General features: G+C 48.3%; 1 protein-coding gene across 1 annotated transcript in view; it reads left to right on the top strand.

The window, feature by feature from the left end:
* The first annotated feature begins 313 nt into the window (after positions 1-313).
* HK2 (hexokinase 2) overlaps positions 314-18342 on the top strand; it is a 61574-nt gene continuing 43545 nt past the window's right edge. The window contains exon 1 of the mRNA XM_060027464.1: positions 314-807. Coding sequence (XP_059883447.1) covers positions 745-807 — 63 coding nt within the window. The 5' untranslated portion in view covers positions 314-744. The remainder of the gene's footprint in view (positions 808-18342) is intronic.

Here is an 18342-nt window from a genome sequence, read left to right as displayed (position 1 = left end):
CCCCCCCCCATAGCTGGGCCTGACGCGGCGGTGGCTCATGCGCCTTTCCGCCCCAGCCTGTTGCCACGGACCACACGTCTCATCCATGCTGCCTGGCCCCTCCCCCTGCCCCGGGTGCGCCCCTCCAGCTTGCCGGCTCGGGTGTCTGAGCGGCCGCGCCCGCGGGCCGTCCGCTCTGACTGGCTGCACCGCGGCGGCGGGCGGCCCGTGGGCACACACACCCTCCCCGCGCAGCCAATGGGCGTGCGCGCGTCACTGACCCGGCGGCCCGCGAGCCGGCAACCCCTCAATAAGCCACATTGTTGCACGAAACTCCAGCGCAGGAGTCCCGGACCGCCGCTAGCACCAGCGTGTCACCGAGCCGAGAAGATCCGCTGGCGAGAGCAGCGCGCGTGTGAGCCGGAGAGGTCCTGTCGCCCTAGTGGAGCCAAGCTGCTATTCTTCTCAAGTTAAGCCTTAGTGATTCTGTGGCTGAAGTTAGTACCTTGACAGTGGGGGCATCCCAGCACGTCGCTGGGAGTGATTCTTGGTCCTTCAGCAGTTGTGACTATCAAAACCTGTTTTTAGAGTCCCGAAACTCTCCAGCTGGGCGCGCCATCGTGTGCCTTCTTTGTGTACCTCCCGGACTCATCGCTCCCAACCGGGCCTCCAAGCCCGGACAAAGCGGTCAGACCGCGCCGCCCTCCTCCCCCGCAAGCGCTCCAGCCTCGGTTTCCCATCTCGGCGCTGTCGGGCCGCAGCAGGATGATCGCCTCGCATCTGCTCGCCTACTTCTTTACGGAGCTCAACCATGACCAAGTGCAGAAGGTAAGTAAGCGCGGGCGGGGGCGGCTGGCTTGCCTGACAACATTGCTTTGTCCCCGGCCCTCTCTCCGGGGTCCCGGCCGGCTGGGACTCTCCTCTTAGACCCTGCGGGGACCCGCTTCCTTCCCATTCCGGGCCGCGGACGCGGAAAATATCAGCGCGGCGGGGAAAGTCCTGGGCTGGAGGAGCCACGTCCGCTAGGCACGGGCAGACGTGTGCGCGCGTGCGAGGCTCCGGGGCTCGCGCACCGCGCGGCTCTCCCTCTCTGCGGCCCTGCGCGCGCTCGCGCTTTTTTTTTTTTGGAGGGGCGGGCCACCCGGCACGTAGTCTTTGACTGCTGGGCCCACGTGGGAGGAGCCCCCCTTTCGCTGCCTGAGTTCCGGCCAGAGCACGTGGGGAGAATCGTGGCGGGGGGGGGGTGAGTTGGGGGAAGGCTCCGCTGCCGCGCGGGGTTGCCTGGGTTCCTCCCGCGCTAAAGGACCACATTTTGGAGACCTACGATTCCCCCTAGCGTTCCTCACGGCCTTGCGGAGGTGGGCTTGGGGAGAAGACCACGCGGGAAGAAGCTGGGAAAGGGTCAGAGAAACTCCGCCCGCCGCACCCCTTTCCCGGAACTGAGGCGCCCGGAACTGTGGCTCCGCGAGGGGCGTACGCCCCCCCAACGCCCATTCCCAGCGCCTGCCTCGGGGCCGCCCTGCCTTGAGTACCCCATCTTCGGGCCCGCCCCCCAAATGGGGGGTGGACTTTGGATGTTACTTCTGGTGTACCTAAAAGTTTCTCCGAGAGGACCAACACCCCCTTTTCCCCTCTTTGCCGTCTTCCTGGAGATTTTTGTCCTTCTGAAAACGAGCTTTTCCCTGTCGTGAGCCCTGACCTGTCTGCCCGCTTCTGTCTCAGCAGCACCCCGCCTAAGTCCGAGCTCTTGCTCGGGCCAGGTCTTTTACGTAAGACAAAGCCTCTGGCCCCGCCGGGGAGCCTCGCTCTCTGTGCCTCTGGGTATGGAGAGTGGGTGGGGCTAGGCTGGGCCCCAGGCGCTCTCTGGGGAGAATTGAGTTTCTGAAACGCTCGGGATTTCGGGATTGGCTCCTGGCCCTGGGCCTCAGCTAGGACTTGAGACGAGAGAGTGGGCTGGGGCGGGGGTGGAGGGTGTCCAGATCTGTGAGTCAATGACAGAGCGTTGCTCAATTACATACTTGAAATTTCTGTATCTCAATGGGAACACATTTTTGGGCAAATGTTTTGACGTTATCTTTATGTGGGGCGACCTGCTCATACTCCCATTCTGGGGATCCTGAGAGCAAAGGAGAGGAAGGTGGGTTGCCATCACAGTGTTTTCAAAGCCGTGGTAGATGAACCCCAAAATACCGTGACATTACTTAGCCTCAGACTGGAGTAGGGAGCAGAGGGCCGCTGGTTTAGTTGAGTGTTAGTCTGCTTGTAAGTGGCTGTTACCTTCTAACTCAATCCTGGGATAAGGCTCTGCTCTGCACTTTAATTCAGTTTATTTAAGAACATGTCTGTGATCCGGCAGGACCTTGGCAACTTTGTTGGACTTCTTTGCTCAAGAAGTGAGTTAACCCTTGTGACAGTCATCTCTTGGCAAGTCCTAGAATACAAAGCTGGAGGACCATTAATTCAGGAGAGGTCTTCTCAGTTGGTTGAATATTGCCCCAGGACATTTAAATTTACTCACCCCCTGTCCAGAGGAAGGAACCTAGGACCACAAATTTACCCTCCCCGAAACCAGAGGATGGAGGCTAGGACTGGAACCTTCCTGGCCTGGAATGGGGAGGGGTCATAGCTTTAGTCCCAAACTGGAAAGAGAATTAACCAGGGTATGTAGAAATGAGTTCTAATCACTGTTTTGTGGTTTATTAACCACAGGACTCTGAGCAAGTCACTTTGCTTCTTTGGACCGCCAATTTCTTTTTGTAAAACAGGGATGACAACAGCAACCTTCTTCACTTTGGGGAGTTGTGATGATTAAGCACAGCCATGTGAAAAGGTCTTTCTTGTAGTCTTCTCTACATTTGCAGCCTGTCAAGTGTCTCAGGGACACTTGGGTGTATTTCCTCCAAATTACCAATGGGGGCAGAATTGAGTCAGGCCTTAACTCAGCAGGTGTGGAAGCTGGGACTTGGCCTCCCAGTTTAGGTGAGCAAAGCTGCCTGTTTCCAGCAGCAGTTAGGAAATAGGGAGAGAATCAGAGAGAATATTATGGAAGGATCTTTTAAAGTTGCTACTAGAAGGAAGAATTAGGAGAGAAGGTTGAAGCTTTAGTTTTACAGTCTTTTGAAAAGGCCTTGATTTGAACTCTTCTGAAATCCCTATTATTTTACATAATCTGGGTTGTAGTCTGAGGCAGGGAAAGTTTAGGTTCACCTGCCCAAAACTAGCCCCATCAGAATCACTTGTCCCCTGATAGACAAGCCTAGTGTTTTGTGCTGATTGACACTTTGAAACTCAAGAGCAAACACATATAGCATTTACTGTGTACCAGGTGGTTTTAAGCTCTTTACATATGTTAGCTTATTAACATTCATAACAACACCATGAAGTAGATACTATTATCAGCATCCCTGTTTTACTGGTAAGGAGCTGAGGCACAGAGTGACTTGTTCAAGGTCACTAGCTTTTTTGTAAAGGCTGGAAATTGAAGCCATGCATTTGGGCTCCAGAGGCCCATGCTCTTGACCACACCCCCTGCCTCTGGGACCATCAGAAGACCCCATCCTGGCCCGTGTCTGTGTTCACTCTTGGATGCTGGCAGCACCCTCACCCAGCATGTCCAGAAATGCAGGTAGCTCTTCTCTTGGTCAGATTAGTGGCACCAGTACCCTCTGATTATTCTGACTGGGAGCCCTGGACCCATTTCACTGACTTTCCTTTCTGATTGCTTTACCTTGGTCAGCTGGTCTCTGGGTTACTTCAGAGGCCTCCTAGGGTGTGTTTCCAGTCTCTTTCTGGAGCCAGACTGGATCATTTCAGAAGACTGTGTACTACAACTTATATGTGGAATCTAATATGACACAAATGAACTTATTTATGAAACAGAAACAGACTCACAGACATAGAAAACAAACTAATGGTTACCAAAGGGGAAAGGGGGTGGGAGAAGAATACATTAGGAGTTTGGGATTAGCAGATACAAACTACTATATATAAAATAGATAAACAGGGGCTTCCCTGGTGGCACAGTGGTTGAGAGTCCGCCTGCCGATGCAGGGGATACGGGTTCGTGCCCCGGTCCAGGAAGATCCCACATGCCGCGGAGCGGCTAGGCCCGTGAGCCATTGCCACTGAGCCTGCACGTCTGAGCCTGTGCTCCGCAACGGGAGAGGCCACAACAGTGAGAGGCCCGCATACCGCAAAAAAAAAAAAAAAAAAAAAAAAAGATAAACAATAAGGTCCTACTATATAGCACAGGGGACTATATTCAACATCCTGTAATAAACCATAATGGAAAAGAATATGAAAAAGAATATGTATATATGTATGTATAACTGAATCACTTTACTGTATACCAGAAACTAAGGCAACATTGTAAATCAAATATTCCTCCAAAAAAAAAAAAGACTGCATACTGATTGCTCCCTGACCCCACCCCTCACCTCAGCCTCATCTTCTCTATCTGCATTCCCGAAGACTTGAATCACCATTCCTCTAAATGTCACACCTGGTCACCATTCCATCATACATTGGAGTTGGTAGTTACAGGGCAGGGAGAATCCTAGCTGTTCACCTTTATAGCCAGTTTATGGCCACTGGTGAGGTGTTCAGTGAGTCCAAGAATGAAGGAGTGGACCTTCCTGGGAAAAGAAGCAGAGCAAGGGCTGCAGGAAGTGGAAGAGGGTGAGAGGCAGCTGGGGGGGTGCTGGTACTGGGTTGAAGGGGTGGGTATCCAAGGGTGGAGGGACCCTTGGAGGGAAAGACAGTGAGCTGTTCCCTCAGCAAGGCCTGAGGCTTGGCGTGAGACTGATCCTGAGGGGAAAGGGAGGCAGGGAGAGAGGGGGAGAGAGAAAAAGGGTGTTTACTGTCCTCCAGCAATCAAGGGTTTTTGTCCTGTCTGCAGAGTTAGAGGATTCTTTTGATTAATTGAGCTATAAATAGTATACAAGATACAGGATTTTTGTCTCTTAAACTTGATAATCAGGATTAACCATGGAAGTGAAATGAAGTATACATGCCTTCCTTTAGCCATTAACCGATTATTTTAACACACACAGACTGGTGACATACAATCTTGGAATATAGATAGTTCACTTGGGCTCTTTACTACATTAGTGAGGGGTAGCTTTCAACTCTGGAGTTAATGAGAGGGGAGAATATCTTGGAAGCAGAAAGATTCAACAGAACTCCCAAGAGATAAGAGTTTAATGTTTTTTGAGAACCTACTGTGGGTATAGTTACTATGTGGGAAATTGAGACTACGACACCTTTCAGCTGTCTGGTGAGATGAGGCTCTAGAAATAGGTACTTTACATCCAGTAAAGGGTCATGGCAGTCATTCTCATGGGATGGGGAATTAGGGACCTCAAGGGAATCTCAACTGATATTTTTTGAGCACCTACTATGTGCCATTAATCTTCAGATAGGGGATGAAAGTATGGGAGTAAAGTACTGATTAAAACCTTAGTAAGATTATTTTTGGCTGAGTTAACTGACATTGACAGGTACAATTTGCCTCATTTGTTCAACTTAGTATCTTAGTACCAAGTCCCTTTCCTGCTCCGAAGACAATTGATGGTAGCAGGAATATTTTGTAGCTTTTACTAATCATCCATTTGTTTTGTATTGTCAAATTTCTAGTTCAGAGAGCGGCCAAGAAGCTCTTTTTTCTTTACCCCTGAATGAATTAAAATTCTCTCTGAGGCTCCTCAGACAAAGCCGACATTTTTTTTTTTTTAACATCACTTTTCAAAGTTGAACTTTTCTAGCACCCTGAGGAGTTTGAGGGCAGCTAGGGACCCTTTTCCAGGGAGACTCAAAACAACACAAACCACAACAGTTTTCTCAAAATCTGGCAGCCGTAGTAAGGAGATCTGATGTACTAAAAGAGCTCAGGAACCCCAGAAAACTGGCTTCCTTTTTTCAGATACTTCCGGTTTAAAAGGTGGCTCTTGATAACTGGTTCCTCATTATCACTGTTGAGTTTTGAAGTCAGCAAGTTTGGTTTGTTTTCCAACACTGTGTGCTGTCTGTCTTTGACTTTCAAAAGTAGTGGGGGTGGAGGTGTGGCAAATCAAATCGCGGAGTTCGCTGGCTGCGACTTAATATCTCACACCATAGATCACAGGTAGCTGTTCCTGCTTACCTCTAAAGCAGGTCTCTCAGTCTTGGTGCTATTGACATTTTGGGCTGGATAATCTTGTGAGGGGCTACCCAGCCTATCATAAAGAGCAAGAGTTTTTACCCTACCCCAATTTACAGGGGCGAAGCCTGTGGTTTTTTGTTGTTTGTTTGTTTTTAACTACTCCTTTAGAGCAGTGGTTTTCAACTATTAGTGATTTCATCCCCCAGGTGGACTTTGGTGGTGTCTGAAGACATTTTTGGTCCTCACAGGCAGGTGGATGAAGACGTGTCATTGCATCTAGTAAGCAGAGGCAAGGGATAATGCTAAACATCCTACAATGCCCAGGACAGCCCCCCTGCCAAAAAAAAAGACTTTTCTGACCCCAAATATCTATAGGTTGAGAAACTGCATCAGAAGAACATGGTCTATCCCCCATTCCAGTATTATAGTGCATCGCTAATGGTCATACAGCTACTTAGTAGTAGCTGCAACTAGGACCATAGTTCTTAGCTCTCAGTGTGCCATGTCATGGGATAGTCATGGTGGGGAGTGGCCTTTTACAAAAGATGAATTTAAGGTGAGGTCTGCAGACCACAGTAGTTAGCAGATGTCCATGACCCCTGGCTGAAGTGTGGGTTACCTGAGTAATGTTTTCTGTTTTCAGCCAGAAAAATGTGGGCAAGGTAAGCACTCCAGGAAGCCAGTGGGAGAGAAGTTTGCTCAGCTGACCCCAGGAGAACCTCACCCTGGCTGTTGCTGGGGTTTCCCTGAAAGCCAGGCATTTTCCAGGCTTCTGAACAAGGCAGGCATGTGAGTTGGTGGAACTCCTATCTCAGGAAGCAGAGGGAAGGGGCCGTTGGTACCCACTGAGGGACAGTCCAGCAGTCACTGGGAGAGGCTGTGTGCTGAGAAGTAGAGCCAGGCTCCCTGGGGTGGAATCCTGGCTCACCACAAACCAGCTGTGTGAACTTGGGCCAGTTATTTAACCTCTCTAGGCCTCAGTTTCTTCCGCTTATAAAATGGAGAGTGGATAACACCTTAATAGGGTCTTTGTAAGGATTTAAGAGAGAGTGAATATATGTGAAGTTCTTAGAGCTGTGCCTGCTACATAGTCAACACTTTATGTGTCAAATATTAGTACATAGAGATAGACACACTCTCAGATACCTGACTGCGCTATCCATCTGGGCAGAAGCAAAAGAGGCCCTGCTTCTTTTTCCTAAGGACTTTTAGGGCATATGGGTTCTGGCCCATTTATATTCTCTGTCTTATGTTGGATTAGAGCAGAGGACAGGGCGGACAGAAGGATGGAAAGTTCCTAAAGCTGAGAAATAAGGAAGCTTCCTCACTGCCCCATCCAACTTCTAAAACCTTCTCTTTTCTGGGCATAGGAGACCCGTTTTTGAGCTCTTCCTCTAACTTGCTTTCCTTCTGGTCTTCTGGGGATACAGCATTCCCCTTGGGTGGAGGGGGGAGTCTCTGGGTTGCCTGGGGCATTTTGGTACACCTCAGCTTGAAGCGTCCTCCTTGGGAAGTCATGAGAGACAAAGCTGCACACTGAATAGTCACAGCATTTGTTCAACCCCTTCTCCCTGTAGAAGTCTAGTCCACTCCCTGTCGGTACCTCCCCTGGAGGGCAGAATCACAGAGGCTCCAATGGCAGTTGCTGAGGCCACTTACGCTGAAATTGGCCAATGAGATGCTTGCTCACACTTCCTCACATCTGCCCCAGACTCTGGCTTCCCACTGGGGGAACCACTTGGGGTGCCCTGTGCTGTTGAGTCACAGGACCGGGTCATGGTAGGTTTCAGTCCCACTGACCCCTGGAGTTTCAATGAAGGGAACAGTCATTCTCACATTTTCTGGCACATTGAATGGAGAGTCCCTGGCCATCTTGGTTCTCAGCAGAGAGCTCTTTGCCCCTCCTATGTAGACTCTGGGCTGTCTAGTGTGGCCCCTTCTGACACTGAGGTGCTTGGGGTTCTCGACAAAGCCGGAGAGGACCCTCAGTGTGGAACCCACACTCTACTCCCCCCATCCCTGTACAGCCTCTGTCTTGTCCAAACTTGGTTGGGAGTCTTGGCCTTGTTTCCATGGGAGCAGGAGCTAGACAATCTCCTTTTCCTTGATGTACCATGCTTTTTGCACTGTTGTCTGTGGATCTCTAAGCAATTCCTTAAGAGTCCTTCCCTGGAGCGTGAGTCAGACCTGAGAACCTGGCTCTGGGAACCCTCGGTGCCCATCCACCTCAGCCAGCCTTCCTGCCTCTTCTCACCTTCAGCTCAGCATCCCTGCCCTGGAGGCCTGGAGATGGTCTATGTTCTTGGAAGGCCTTGTTCCCAACCTCTTCCTTCTGGCAGCACCGTATTGTCTGATAAAGGAGTGAAACCAGATAAGCCATTGGACAGCTTTGATTTGGGCTGAGTAAGGGCATTTGAAGCTGTCGCTTTTCCTTTTTGCCATTTGAGGGACAAAAGTTCCTCCTGCTTCCTCCCATATTGTCCTGTCTCAACCCCTTCTAATGAAGCCTTCCAGCCATGTCCCACCAGTCCTCTTTTCCCCTCAATTCCCAAAGGTCTTAAATTAACAAACATGTACACCACTCGCGAAGTGCTGGGCTCTGTCTGTGAACTCTACTACAACTCAGGTCGTCCTCGGGCAGCCCTCCAGGGTAGACGTTATTATTACCTATTATTCAGAAGAAGACACCAAGGCACAGAAAGGGACAGTACCTTGCTCAAGGGCAAGCCAGAATTCAAACCCAGGCAGTATGATTCCAGAGCCCAGGCACTTAGCCCCAGTGTGGGGCTGCCTGGGACAACTGGAGATAGCCAGTTGTCTTTCAGTTTCATGGGGTTATCAGTCCGGGGTCAGTTGGGAAGGGACCTTTGAGATCATCTCGTCCAAACCTTTATTTTGCAGTTGAGGAAACCGGGTGCCATGTACTAAGGGACCAGCCAAGAACCCAGTTTCTCCACCATTTCCTGAAAGGAAACCCAGATTCCTTTCAGCGCCATTGGCATAGAATGGGCTCTTCTCATCATTCAGGTGTGGGCTCCCTAAGAACCATGAGCAGGATTTGATTTGCGGCCTGTACCTAAGGTGACCCTATAATTTATTGTCCAAACTGGGCCACTTTTGAGAGTAAAAGGAGACACTGTTAACAGTTATGCTGCTACCACACTGTAAACATTGTCCTGGGCAAACTGGGATATATGGTTGCCCTGCTTATGGTGGGTGTGTCTGGGGTGGGTAGAGCAGACTGGGAAGTTCTGGGGCTGGACATGGTATAAAGAGACAGACCCAAAGTGATTTGGTCCAGCAGGTGGACAGTTGGCAGCAGACAAGAGTGGGGAGTTCAGATGCCCCTGTGGGCATATGGGCTCAGGGGCAGACTCTGGTCCCTGACATGGGGCTGGCCAGGGGAGGCAGAGTTCGACCCCTAGGGGATCTGGGGTACTGGCCAGGGCAGCTAGGTAGATGGAGAGGAAACTCTGCTGCTGCCAGGATCACATGCAGTGTGGGCCCAGGCCTGAAGAACAAGGCCAGGCTCTGAGCACCTGGGCAGTCTGCAGTAGCCAGCTCTTCCCCTTTACCCAAGTTACTCTCTCACTCCTCTCCTCGGCATTCCTGTCACCCCTTGATGTCACCATAACAAATATGTCTTGAGCATCTACGGTATCTCAGTACTGAGAGAGCTCTGGCATCACAAATATGAAGTTGGGAACATGTAGTCAGTGCCTTTTAGTCCTCTGGGACCAGTGAGAGCAAGAGACACAAGTGTCAAAAGTGTGTTAGTATAACCAGCTGGGAACTTGGGGAATGTATTTGGGGTGAAGGACAAGTGGGAGTTTGTTAGGCCAGAGCAGGAGAACATTCTAGGCATGGGGTCAACACATATGTTTAACCTTTTCAAGACAAAAACTCCTCAGAATTGTACTGATGTATGTGATTTAAGTGATTGTAAATCTGTCTTTTATTATAGTGAAAGAAACTGCTTACTCTCTGCCTTACTCCTTCAGTTTATAATAACTTGTTGACCTATTTGCCTCCCACCAATAGACTGGACACTTGCAGGCAGAAGGGTCTTCTTTATCCCGGCATCCTCAGCGCCTGGCGCTGGCACACTCAATTTAGTGCTCAATCATTATGTGCAGGCGAATGGGGACATATTATTCCTTTGCACTGCTGCCCCATAGTCTGAGGATAGGAGGGTCCTGGGACAGGCGTCCCAAATGCCTGTCTCCTGGACCCCAGACAGGTGCTACTGCCTGAGGTCTGTCTGGCTGTAACTCGATGCAGCCCAAGAACTGGAAGAACAGGAAACCCTGTGACTCACGGTGCAACAGAATCCTGGAGGAGTGGCCTGTAAGCCTCCTCAGTGAGCTCCACACTCACCCTGCGCTGCTCCAGCCATGTGAGTACGCAGTGCGTCAGCTGGAATCTCCCTGAGGTGGCGCGCCGCCCTAGTGGGGGTCCGCCTTGTCCCATCTGAAAAAAGTGTCGAGGCAGATCTGTCACTTCGTTAGCTGTGTTTCAGAGGACAGGAGGCTTAAAGAATCCAGGATCTGCTCTGTCTTTTCCTCCCCAACTCATCCTTTTTTTTTTTAAATCTTATCGGAAACATCTGGCCTTGGCTTGGCAACATTACAGGATAAACTTGCTGCTCTTTGCACAGTCTCGGTCCTCCCAGGAGGAGTCTGTGAAGACACTATTATTAATGAGGCCACTGATGGTAGTTACCTAGCTTTCCCTGTGTGGGCACACCTATGCCCCGGGTTAGGGCACTCATCTGGCCACTGGGTGTTATGGGTCCTGTCAGGGACTTTGGCCTGCGGTTTGGGGAAGCTTCTTCAAACCTTGGTTTCCTTGTCAAAGATTTGCAGTGAAACACTGGCAAAGGAATAATGGAAGATATGAAATTCTTTTGAAACTAAGTTGCAAGCATGTGTCAGCACATAGAGTCACTGGAAGGCTATGTACGGCTGCATTTAGGTTATGGCTTTCCCCTCTGATTTGACCTCTTTGGCCAGACCATGTGAGTAGGTAGACTAGGGCCTAATCAGTGCCTTGTCCTTTTTCCTTCCTATGTTTTTAAATTGAAGTATAATTTATATAGAGAACTGAACACACCAGGTAACTACCACCCAGATCCAGTAACAAATTATTACCAACAATAGCAGGTATACCCCCCACTAAGTATAATCACTATCCTGACTTCTACCGGCCTAGATCTGTTTCTGTACTTACTATAAATGGACTCATATGATCTGTTCCTTTTTGTATCTGGCTTTTTTTACCCAACTTTATATTGTGAGATTCATCTATATATGTAGTTGGATGTGACGGTAAGTACTGCCTTCTCATTGCTGTATAGTACCCTGCCCCTGCCTCTCTAACCCTGTTTTGACTATAGTTGAATTAAAGCAGATGAGATTAGTCAAAGCCCTTCACTTCAAGAGGGTGTGGTTCTTCCTAAATTTCTTTCTAGGAGGCTAGGTTGGATCCTTGGAGTCTGGTCTAATATATATATATATATATATACACACACACACACATATATATATATATAATATACATATATATTATATATATACAGTATATATATATAATATATATATACACCTGATTGTATCTTTAGGACAAAAACACGAGTGCTAGGAAAGCTAAAATTCAGTCAGTTGGTCTGCTTGAGGTCCAGAAGCAGCTAAAATGTAGGAATTAGCTAGAGTTCATTCAGCACCTCCTGGAGAGAAGGTTCTAGGTACTAAATCAGAAATACCCAAAGACGGGCTTCCCTGGTGGTGCAGTGGTTGAGAGTCCGCCTGCCGATGAAGGGGACGCGGGTTCGTGCCCCGGTCCGGGAAGATCCCACATGCCACGGAGCGGCTGGGCCCGTGAGCCATGGCCGCTGAGCCTGCGCGTCCGGAGCCTGTGCTCCGCAACGGGAGAGGCCACAGCAGTGAGAGGCCCGCGTACTGCAAAAAAAAAAAAAAAAAAAAAAAAAAGAAAAAAAAAGAAATACCCAAAGACTGGAGAAAGAAGTCCAGCAGTGCAATAGTGCCTCAGGGTGTTCCTGTGTCCTTGGCTCTGACTATGCTTATGGGATTGCTGTCTTATCCAGTTTGGTCACTTGAATTCACCCTTCTACCAGGAGGGTGGGTTCTGTAGGGATGACTGATGAACGTTTGCTCGATTATGTATTATTTATTTTCTGCCTACTTATTAAAAGAATTAGGTGGTACGGGTGATATGGTTCAGCTTTCACTGAAAGGACTTCGAGAATAAGAGTCATGGAACAGGCAGAAATGATTATCAAAAAACTTAGTGCGTTAAAGTCGAGTACGGAGCCCTGAGCTTCCTGATAGTCAAGGCAAAAAGGACAGCTCTCCTTTTTTTAAAGAAATTTATTTATTTATTTTTGACTGCTTTGGGTCTTCATTGCTGTGCGCAGGCTTTCCTTTAGTTGCGGCAAGCGGGGGCCACTCTTCTTTGCGGTGTGTGGGCTTCAGTAGTTGTGGCACATGGGCCCAGTAGTTATGGCTCTCTGACTCTAGAGCGCAGGCTCAGCAGTTCTGGTGCACGGGCTTAGTTGCTCCGAGGCATGTGGGATCTTCCCAGACCAGGGCTCGAACCTGCAACCCCTGCCTTAGGCAGGTGGATTCCCAACCACTGCGCCACCAGGGAAGCCCAGGACAGCTCTCCTTGAGTCAGTTGTTTTAATTTCATTGGCCTGTAGCAGGAAGCACAGTGACTCTGGGCAGCCAGACTTTCTCCTGACACTAAACCCTACAGAGAATTGACTGATCAGTGAACAACACAGCAACTTTACACAGTGGGGTGATCTTTATGATTCTTCCTTCCCATGATTAAAGGTGATAGGATTAAATCATACTAATATGAAGGCATTGCAAAAGGGAGCTAATGCAATGTAGTGAGGTGAGTGGCTTTCTGGTTCTAAAGTTCATAACCTCCTTCTAGGATCTTGGGCTTGCCCACACCTTCTGAGCCTTTTCACATGATCTCCCTACTGTCTCCACGTCAACATACATCCAGTGACATGTATGTTGGATATGTATGTTCTTAGCCTGGAAGAACTCTCCCCTGAATGCCAGTCTCACAGGCCACTTACTCATACATGTGACACTTCCCATGGGCTGCTTTGCATTGTTCTTGCCTTTCTTAACTCCTAAAACCCATCCCTCCATTCATTTCAGAGACATTGATTGAGTCTATAGTGAGTTGAGTTCTGTGCTCTCTCGTAAAGTCCTAGAGAACAGGAATCCTGATTTCTTAAAAAAATTTCAAAAACATTTGTGTGTGTGTGTGTGTAAAGTTGACCCTTGAACAATATGGGTTTGAGCTGTATGGGTCCACTTATATGTAGATTGTTTTCAATAAATATATTCTATGGTACTACATTACTGCATGATTTGCGGTTGGTTGGATGCGTAACTATGTATAAGGAGTGCCGACTGTGGATTTTCCACTGTGTGAGGGTTGGCACTCCAACCCCTGTGTAGTTCAAGGGTCAACTGTATATATATTTAAAGTGTACAATTCAGTGGCATTAAGCACATTCACATACAACTATCACCACTATCCATCTCCACAGCTGATTTCTTTTTAAATTATGTTCCTGTATACTATAGTGCTTTGCATGTAATTGGTTTTCAACACAGACTGTAAAGTGAGAGAATCTGGGGTCAGCGATTCAGGGGTTGTATGATAGGAATCTTACAGATTTAGATGTTGAAATTTAAGGTTTCTTCTATACTTTCCTTTGAGACCTCTTAAGGTATTCAAGGTAGGATTTATGGCAGTTTATATAACAAAGTCTCAGCGTTGGAATATTGTTCTTTTCTGGATGTAAGTAGTTTGATCAGGACCATTTTCCCACTGGGACCAGATAGGGTGTCCTCACAACCCGGGGAAGGTCACTAGCCATTCAACTGGAATTGGCCTGCAAGATGATACAGGCCCTTGGGGATGATTGGGGGTAGGATTATCATTTATTGTTTCTGACAATAGAGTAAGGGATCTGGGTGATCCAAATTCTAGTGTCAACTCTGTGACCTTAGTCAAGGCTGTTACCTTGGCCTCAGTTTCTCTGAGGTTCCTTTCTAGCTCTCACCTCCAGGGTTTCCTTTCTGGGCTTCCTCATACCAGGCTGGGGCTGTGTCTGCCACACCTGAGCCACTGCCCTCTTTGAGGTGGAGCCTCTACAAGGGTGATCTTCTGCTTCCTCCATTCCTTGCATCATTGCTATGACAGTTTCCCCTCTTCAGTGCTAGTCTGGAGGAAACTGTGGGCACTTAAGAAGATGGGCTTTCCATTTGGAGTGTTATCTTATTTCATAAATAGTATGGGGTTAATTTTGTTGTTGAACATAAGTTCACATGCCCGACAAACGGTGGGGCCAAATACACCGAAATGTTGGAGTTTGGAGCAGAGAAAGGTTTGTTGCAAGGGCCATGCAGGGAGAACGGGGGGGCTTGTGCTTAAAAGACTAGAACTCCCTTGATTGTTTTCAGGGAAGAGTTTTTATAGGCAAATTTTGGGGTGAGGGCTACAAGGTATGTGACTTTCTTCTGATTGGTTGGTGGTGAGGTAACTGGGCGGTGCTCCAGGAATCTTGTGCTGAGCCTTAAGTTCCCATCCTCTATCTGGATGGGGGCCTTAGTTCTTGCAGAAGTACTCAGAGATAATTGTTATGTGTATCCCTTGAGGAGGAACCAGGACTCTGCTTTATCGCTTCACTATTGTTTCTTGACTGCTCCTCCTTTGTTTCTGCATTCCCTCCCTTCCCTAGTTAGTAACTGTTTGAATCCGACCTTTAGAACTCTGCGAAAGTCTAGGAGGCTGAAGCCTTTTTCCCACAAACATGAACTAGGACTCGGAAAGGCTTTTGTACCTGGGAAGGCCCTAAAGGGTCCTGCTTGTTTCCAGTTTCTCTTTAGAACTTCTGCCTGTACCCACAGTTCTGTAGAGGAGGCAGGCATGGACTAGTATGTTATGGGAAGAAAGAAATTGACCAGAATTGCTCAATGAGGAAGTTCTAATCTCAAGATTGCTAAATAGATGTATCTAAAACTACTATCTCTCTTTAGTCCCTTGTTTCTGGGTAGGCAAGTGGCCTTCCCATACCTCAGCCAGGCTTTGCTTCTGGCCTGCCTCTGTTTCCCCAGCCTGGAATGCCCCCTCCTTTCCTTCTTTATTCCTGATAGAGATTTAAAGAGGAGCAGCCCAGTGTGATAGGCCACACACCCACCGCAGAAAGAGAAGGAGCAATTTGGGGAACCAGCCCCTGTTTTGCTAACCCCAATATGACTAAATAGGGTTAAGAAATGTCCTTGATCCTCTGAGGGTACCACTTGTCAGAGATGAGTCTGGGAGAAGAAGAGGAAAATGGGTAGCAAAAAAGGTTAGATAGATGGAGAGCTTTACATATGTCACCTCATTTATGCCAGTGACTCTGTTGTGAGTGCTAGTCCTCCCATTTTAGAGGGAGGAAACTGGGACTCAGACACCTGTACAAATGCTAGAGCCAGGATTTGAACACTGACTTTTCTGATGCCACAGCCTGTACTTCACCACAACCAGCTACTAAATAAGGGTTGGCTTGAATGTTTCTACTTTGATAGTTTCCAACAACTGAAATTTGTTTTCAACAAGTACAGGGTTTGTCTCTCCAACTCCCAGCACCCAGGATCAACACAGGATTATTTCACACTTTAGCCTAATGTCTTAAGTAATGACTTTCAAAGATCCCAGGCAGAAAGTGGTAAAAATGACCTTGAGCAGTGTTGACCAGAACATAGCCCATCATTATTACATTATTGACATGGTGGATACCAGCCAAAGGAGAGGGGGAGATGTTTGAGCACCCAGACAGACCTAAAGGTGTCAGTTTGATTAGTCTGGAATAGATCTTTGGAATTCTTAGTGTGTCATTCTTATGTGCAGCCAAGTTTGGGAACTATTATCCCAAGTGGCAGAATAGAGAATAGATGGAAATGATCAGAAAGTAGATTTATGTCAGATTGAGGAAAAGCTTTCTAATAACTAGAGCTGACCAACAGTAGAAGCTGACCAACTTTGAGAAGTGGTGAGCCTGTCATGCTTGGAAGCATTCAAACCTAGGCCTTATGACTATTGGGGTGAAAGGGACAAACTAGATAAACTCAAATGCTATGTTCAGTGGGATTTTGAACTCACATTACCCCAAGATCCCTTCTAAGAGTTAGTATTTTTTAGCCATAGTCTTACTATGCTGTTTACATTTGGTAACATGAACGACATTCTCCCATGACTTTGCTCGTTCCTTGTGCTCCCTCCTTCTGGCTGCACTGTGAGTGAAAGTTGGAAGGATTATGCCAAGTTCATTTTCTTCCTTCCCAATCCAGGAAAAAGGTCTTCGTATGGAGACTGCTTCTTGTTTCTAACTTCTGCTTCCCTTGGCTACCCTTCACTCAACACAGCGGTTCTGACCAAGGCTAGGTGGGCCTCAGTGGTGTGTTTAGGAAGCTGTAACATCAGGTGATTAATCAGCCTTTCCTGAGTGGCCCTAAGAAACTCAGGGAGGATACATCATCATGCCCGTCATCATGGCCCAAAGAGAAGAAGTTTGGGCCAAGGTGCTATAGTTGCATTTTTCATAGCTGTCCCATATCCTTTCTCTTAGTCTCATCTGATGGAGAGGAAATCAAAGCACTGAGGTTATCCAAGAAACTACAGGGCAGAGGGTGCTCTCCCGCACTAAGAGGGTCCACAGGAAAGGCGACTGTGGTGGTCCTAAGGGCCTGGCTTTAGAGCCAGACACCTCGGTTTGAATCCTAGTTCTGACCCTCACCAAGTGACCTGTAAAACAGGGTTGTAGAAGTATTACAAAAGAACAAAGGAAGTCAAGTCAGTAAACCCATAGGATGGTTTCTGGCAGGTAAGAAATGCTGGGTAAATGTTTAGCTACTGTAACGATCATCATCATTTTCATCTGTCACTGAACACTTAAATATGATTATAATCTCTTTGAGTAACGTCTGACTCTTTAACTTGTTAGGTTCTTTGAGAGTTAAGACTGGATTTCCAACAAGGCTTGTAGCAGTTTAAACATCAGAGTTAAATTAAGCATGGCTGCTGTAGAATTATGGCCATTCCACATTTGCTCTTTTGTGCTCGTGACCTCACACTCCAAGAAGTGACAGTGCAGCCTCTTAACAAGGCAGTACAGGCTTTGCTTTCCCACACAGGAACTCTCTTGCTTCCTTTGCAACATCCGGAGCCATCCATGGAGGTGGGGGTGGATGGCAGTGAGGCCTCTGGACCTCTCTTCTCTTTGGGAAAGTAGTAACGTGGGAGCTCCAACTTAGTCATGTGTCAAACTCATGATAATGTCCAGAGATATGTCCGCTGCCTTCTCATCTGCCAGGGCAGCCCCATGGGCCATGCCCTCCACTGTTTGCCCTTCCTATCTGTGTGGTGGGATGACTGGAATAGAAGATGGCCTTTTAGTGGACATGGCCAGCCTGAATGTGCTGTAGTGCCATTTGGCCTGTATAGACCCTGCTGTTCAGCAGAGAGGGGCGTTCATCAGGCAGAGCAGAGAAGAGCACAGATGAGCTGGGCTGCCCTGTCCAGTCCTGGCTTAGCTTTTGCACCTGTGTGATGTTGGGCATGCTGCCTTTCCCTTTTGGTGGAATGGAGGAGATAACACTACCTACCTCACAGGGCTGTTATGAGGATTAAATGGGTTAATGGGTATAAAACCTTGAAAACAGGTTTTGCTGAAGGGTTTGCCGTTATTACTATTGCCTCTGAGGGCGTCTCAGGCTGTACCTGGACGTGACTTGGCGTTAGCCTCTGGTCTGGTGGCTGGGACTTTGTATGCTAGCACTGAGATGCGTAAGCCATAATGTAGTGTTCCTGGGCCAGCCCAGGCGTCATTGGGTTTGGAACAGGAGGCCTCTGCGGTGATTTACGTTGCCTTGGGCTCAGAGTCTCCAGCAATTTGTCTCCCACTGCACCAACAGGGAGAGAACTTGTCTGAGGCTGTATGCTTTTTCCTCCTGGGAGCCTCAAATATCATTATGGGGTTAGGCCAACCTCCTCAGGAGCACCCTGGCTCCCCAGGATTGTAGGAAGCCCAGATCAGTGACCCAGCTTGGGGTGGGGGCTGGTGCCCCACAGCCCCAGGAGGCTGAGGCAGATAGTGGGCTCAAGGCCATCGAGGTGCCAGGAGCCTGAAA

The sequence above is a fragment of the Delphinus delphis genome, chromosome 12 (genome assembly GCF_949987515.2).
Source record: "Delphinus delphis chromosome 12, mDelDel1.2, whole genome shotgun sequence".
Taxonomy (NCBI): domain Eukaryota; kingdom Metazoa; phylum Chordata; class Mammalia; order Artiodactyla; family Delphinidae; genus Delphinus; species Delphinus delphis.
The sequence above is the reverse complement of the archived record's forward strand: the minus strand, read 5'-3'. Positions and strand labels throughout refer to the sequence as shown.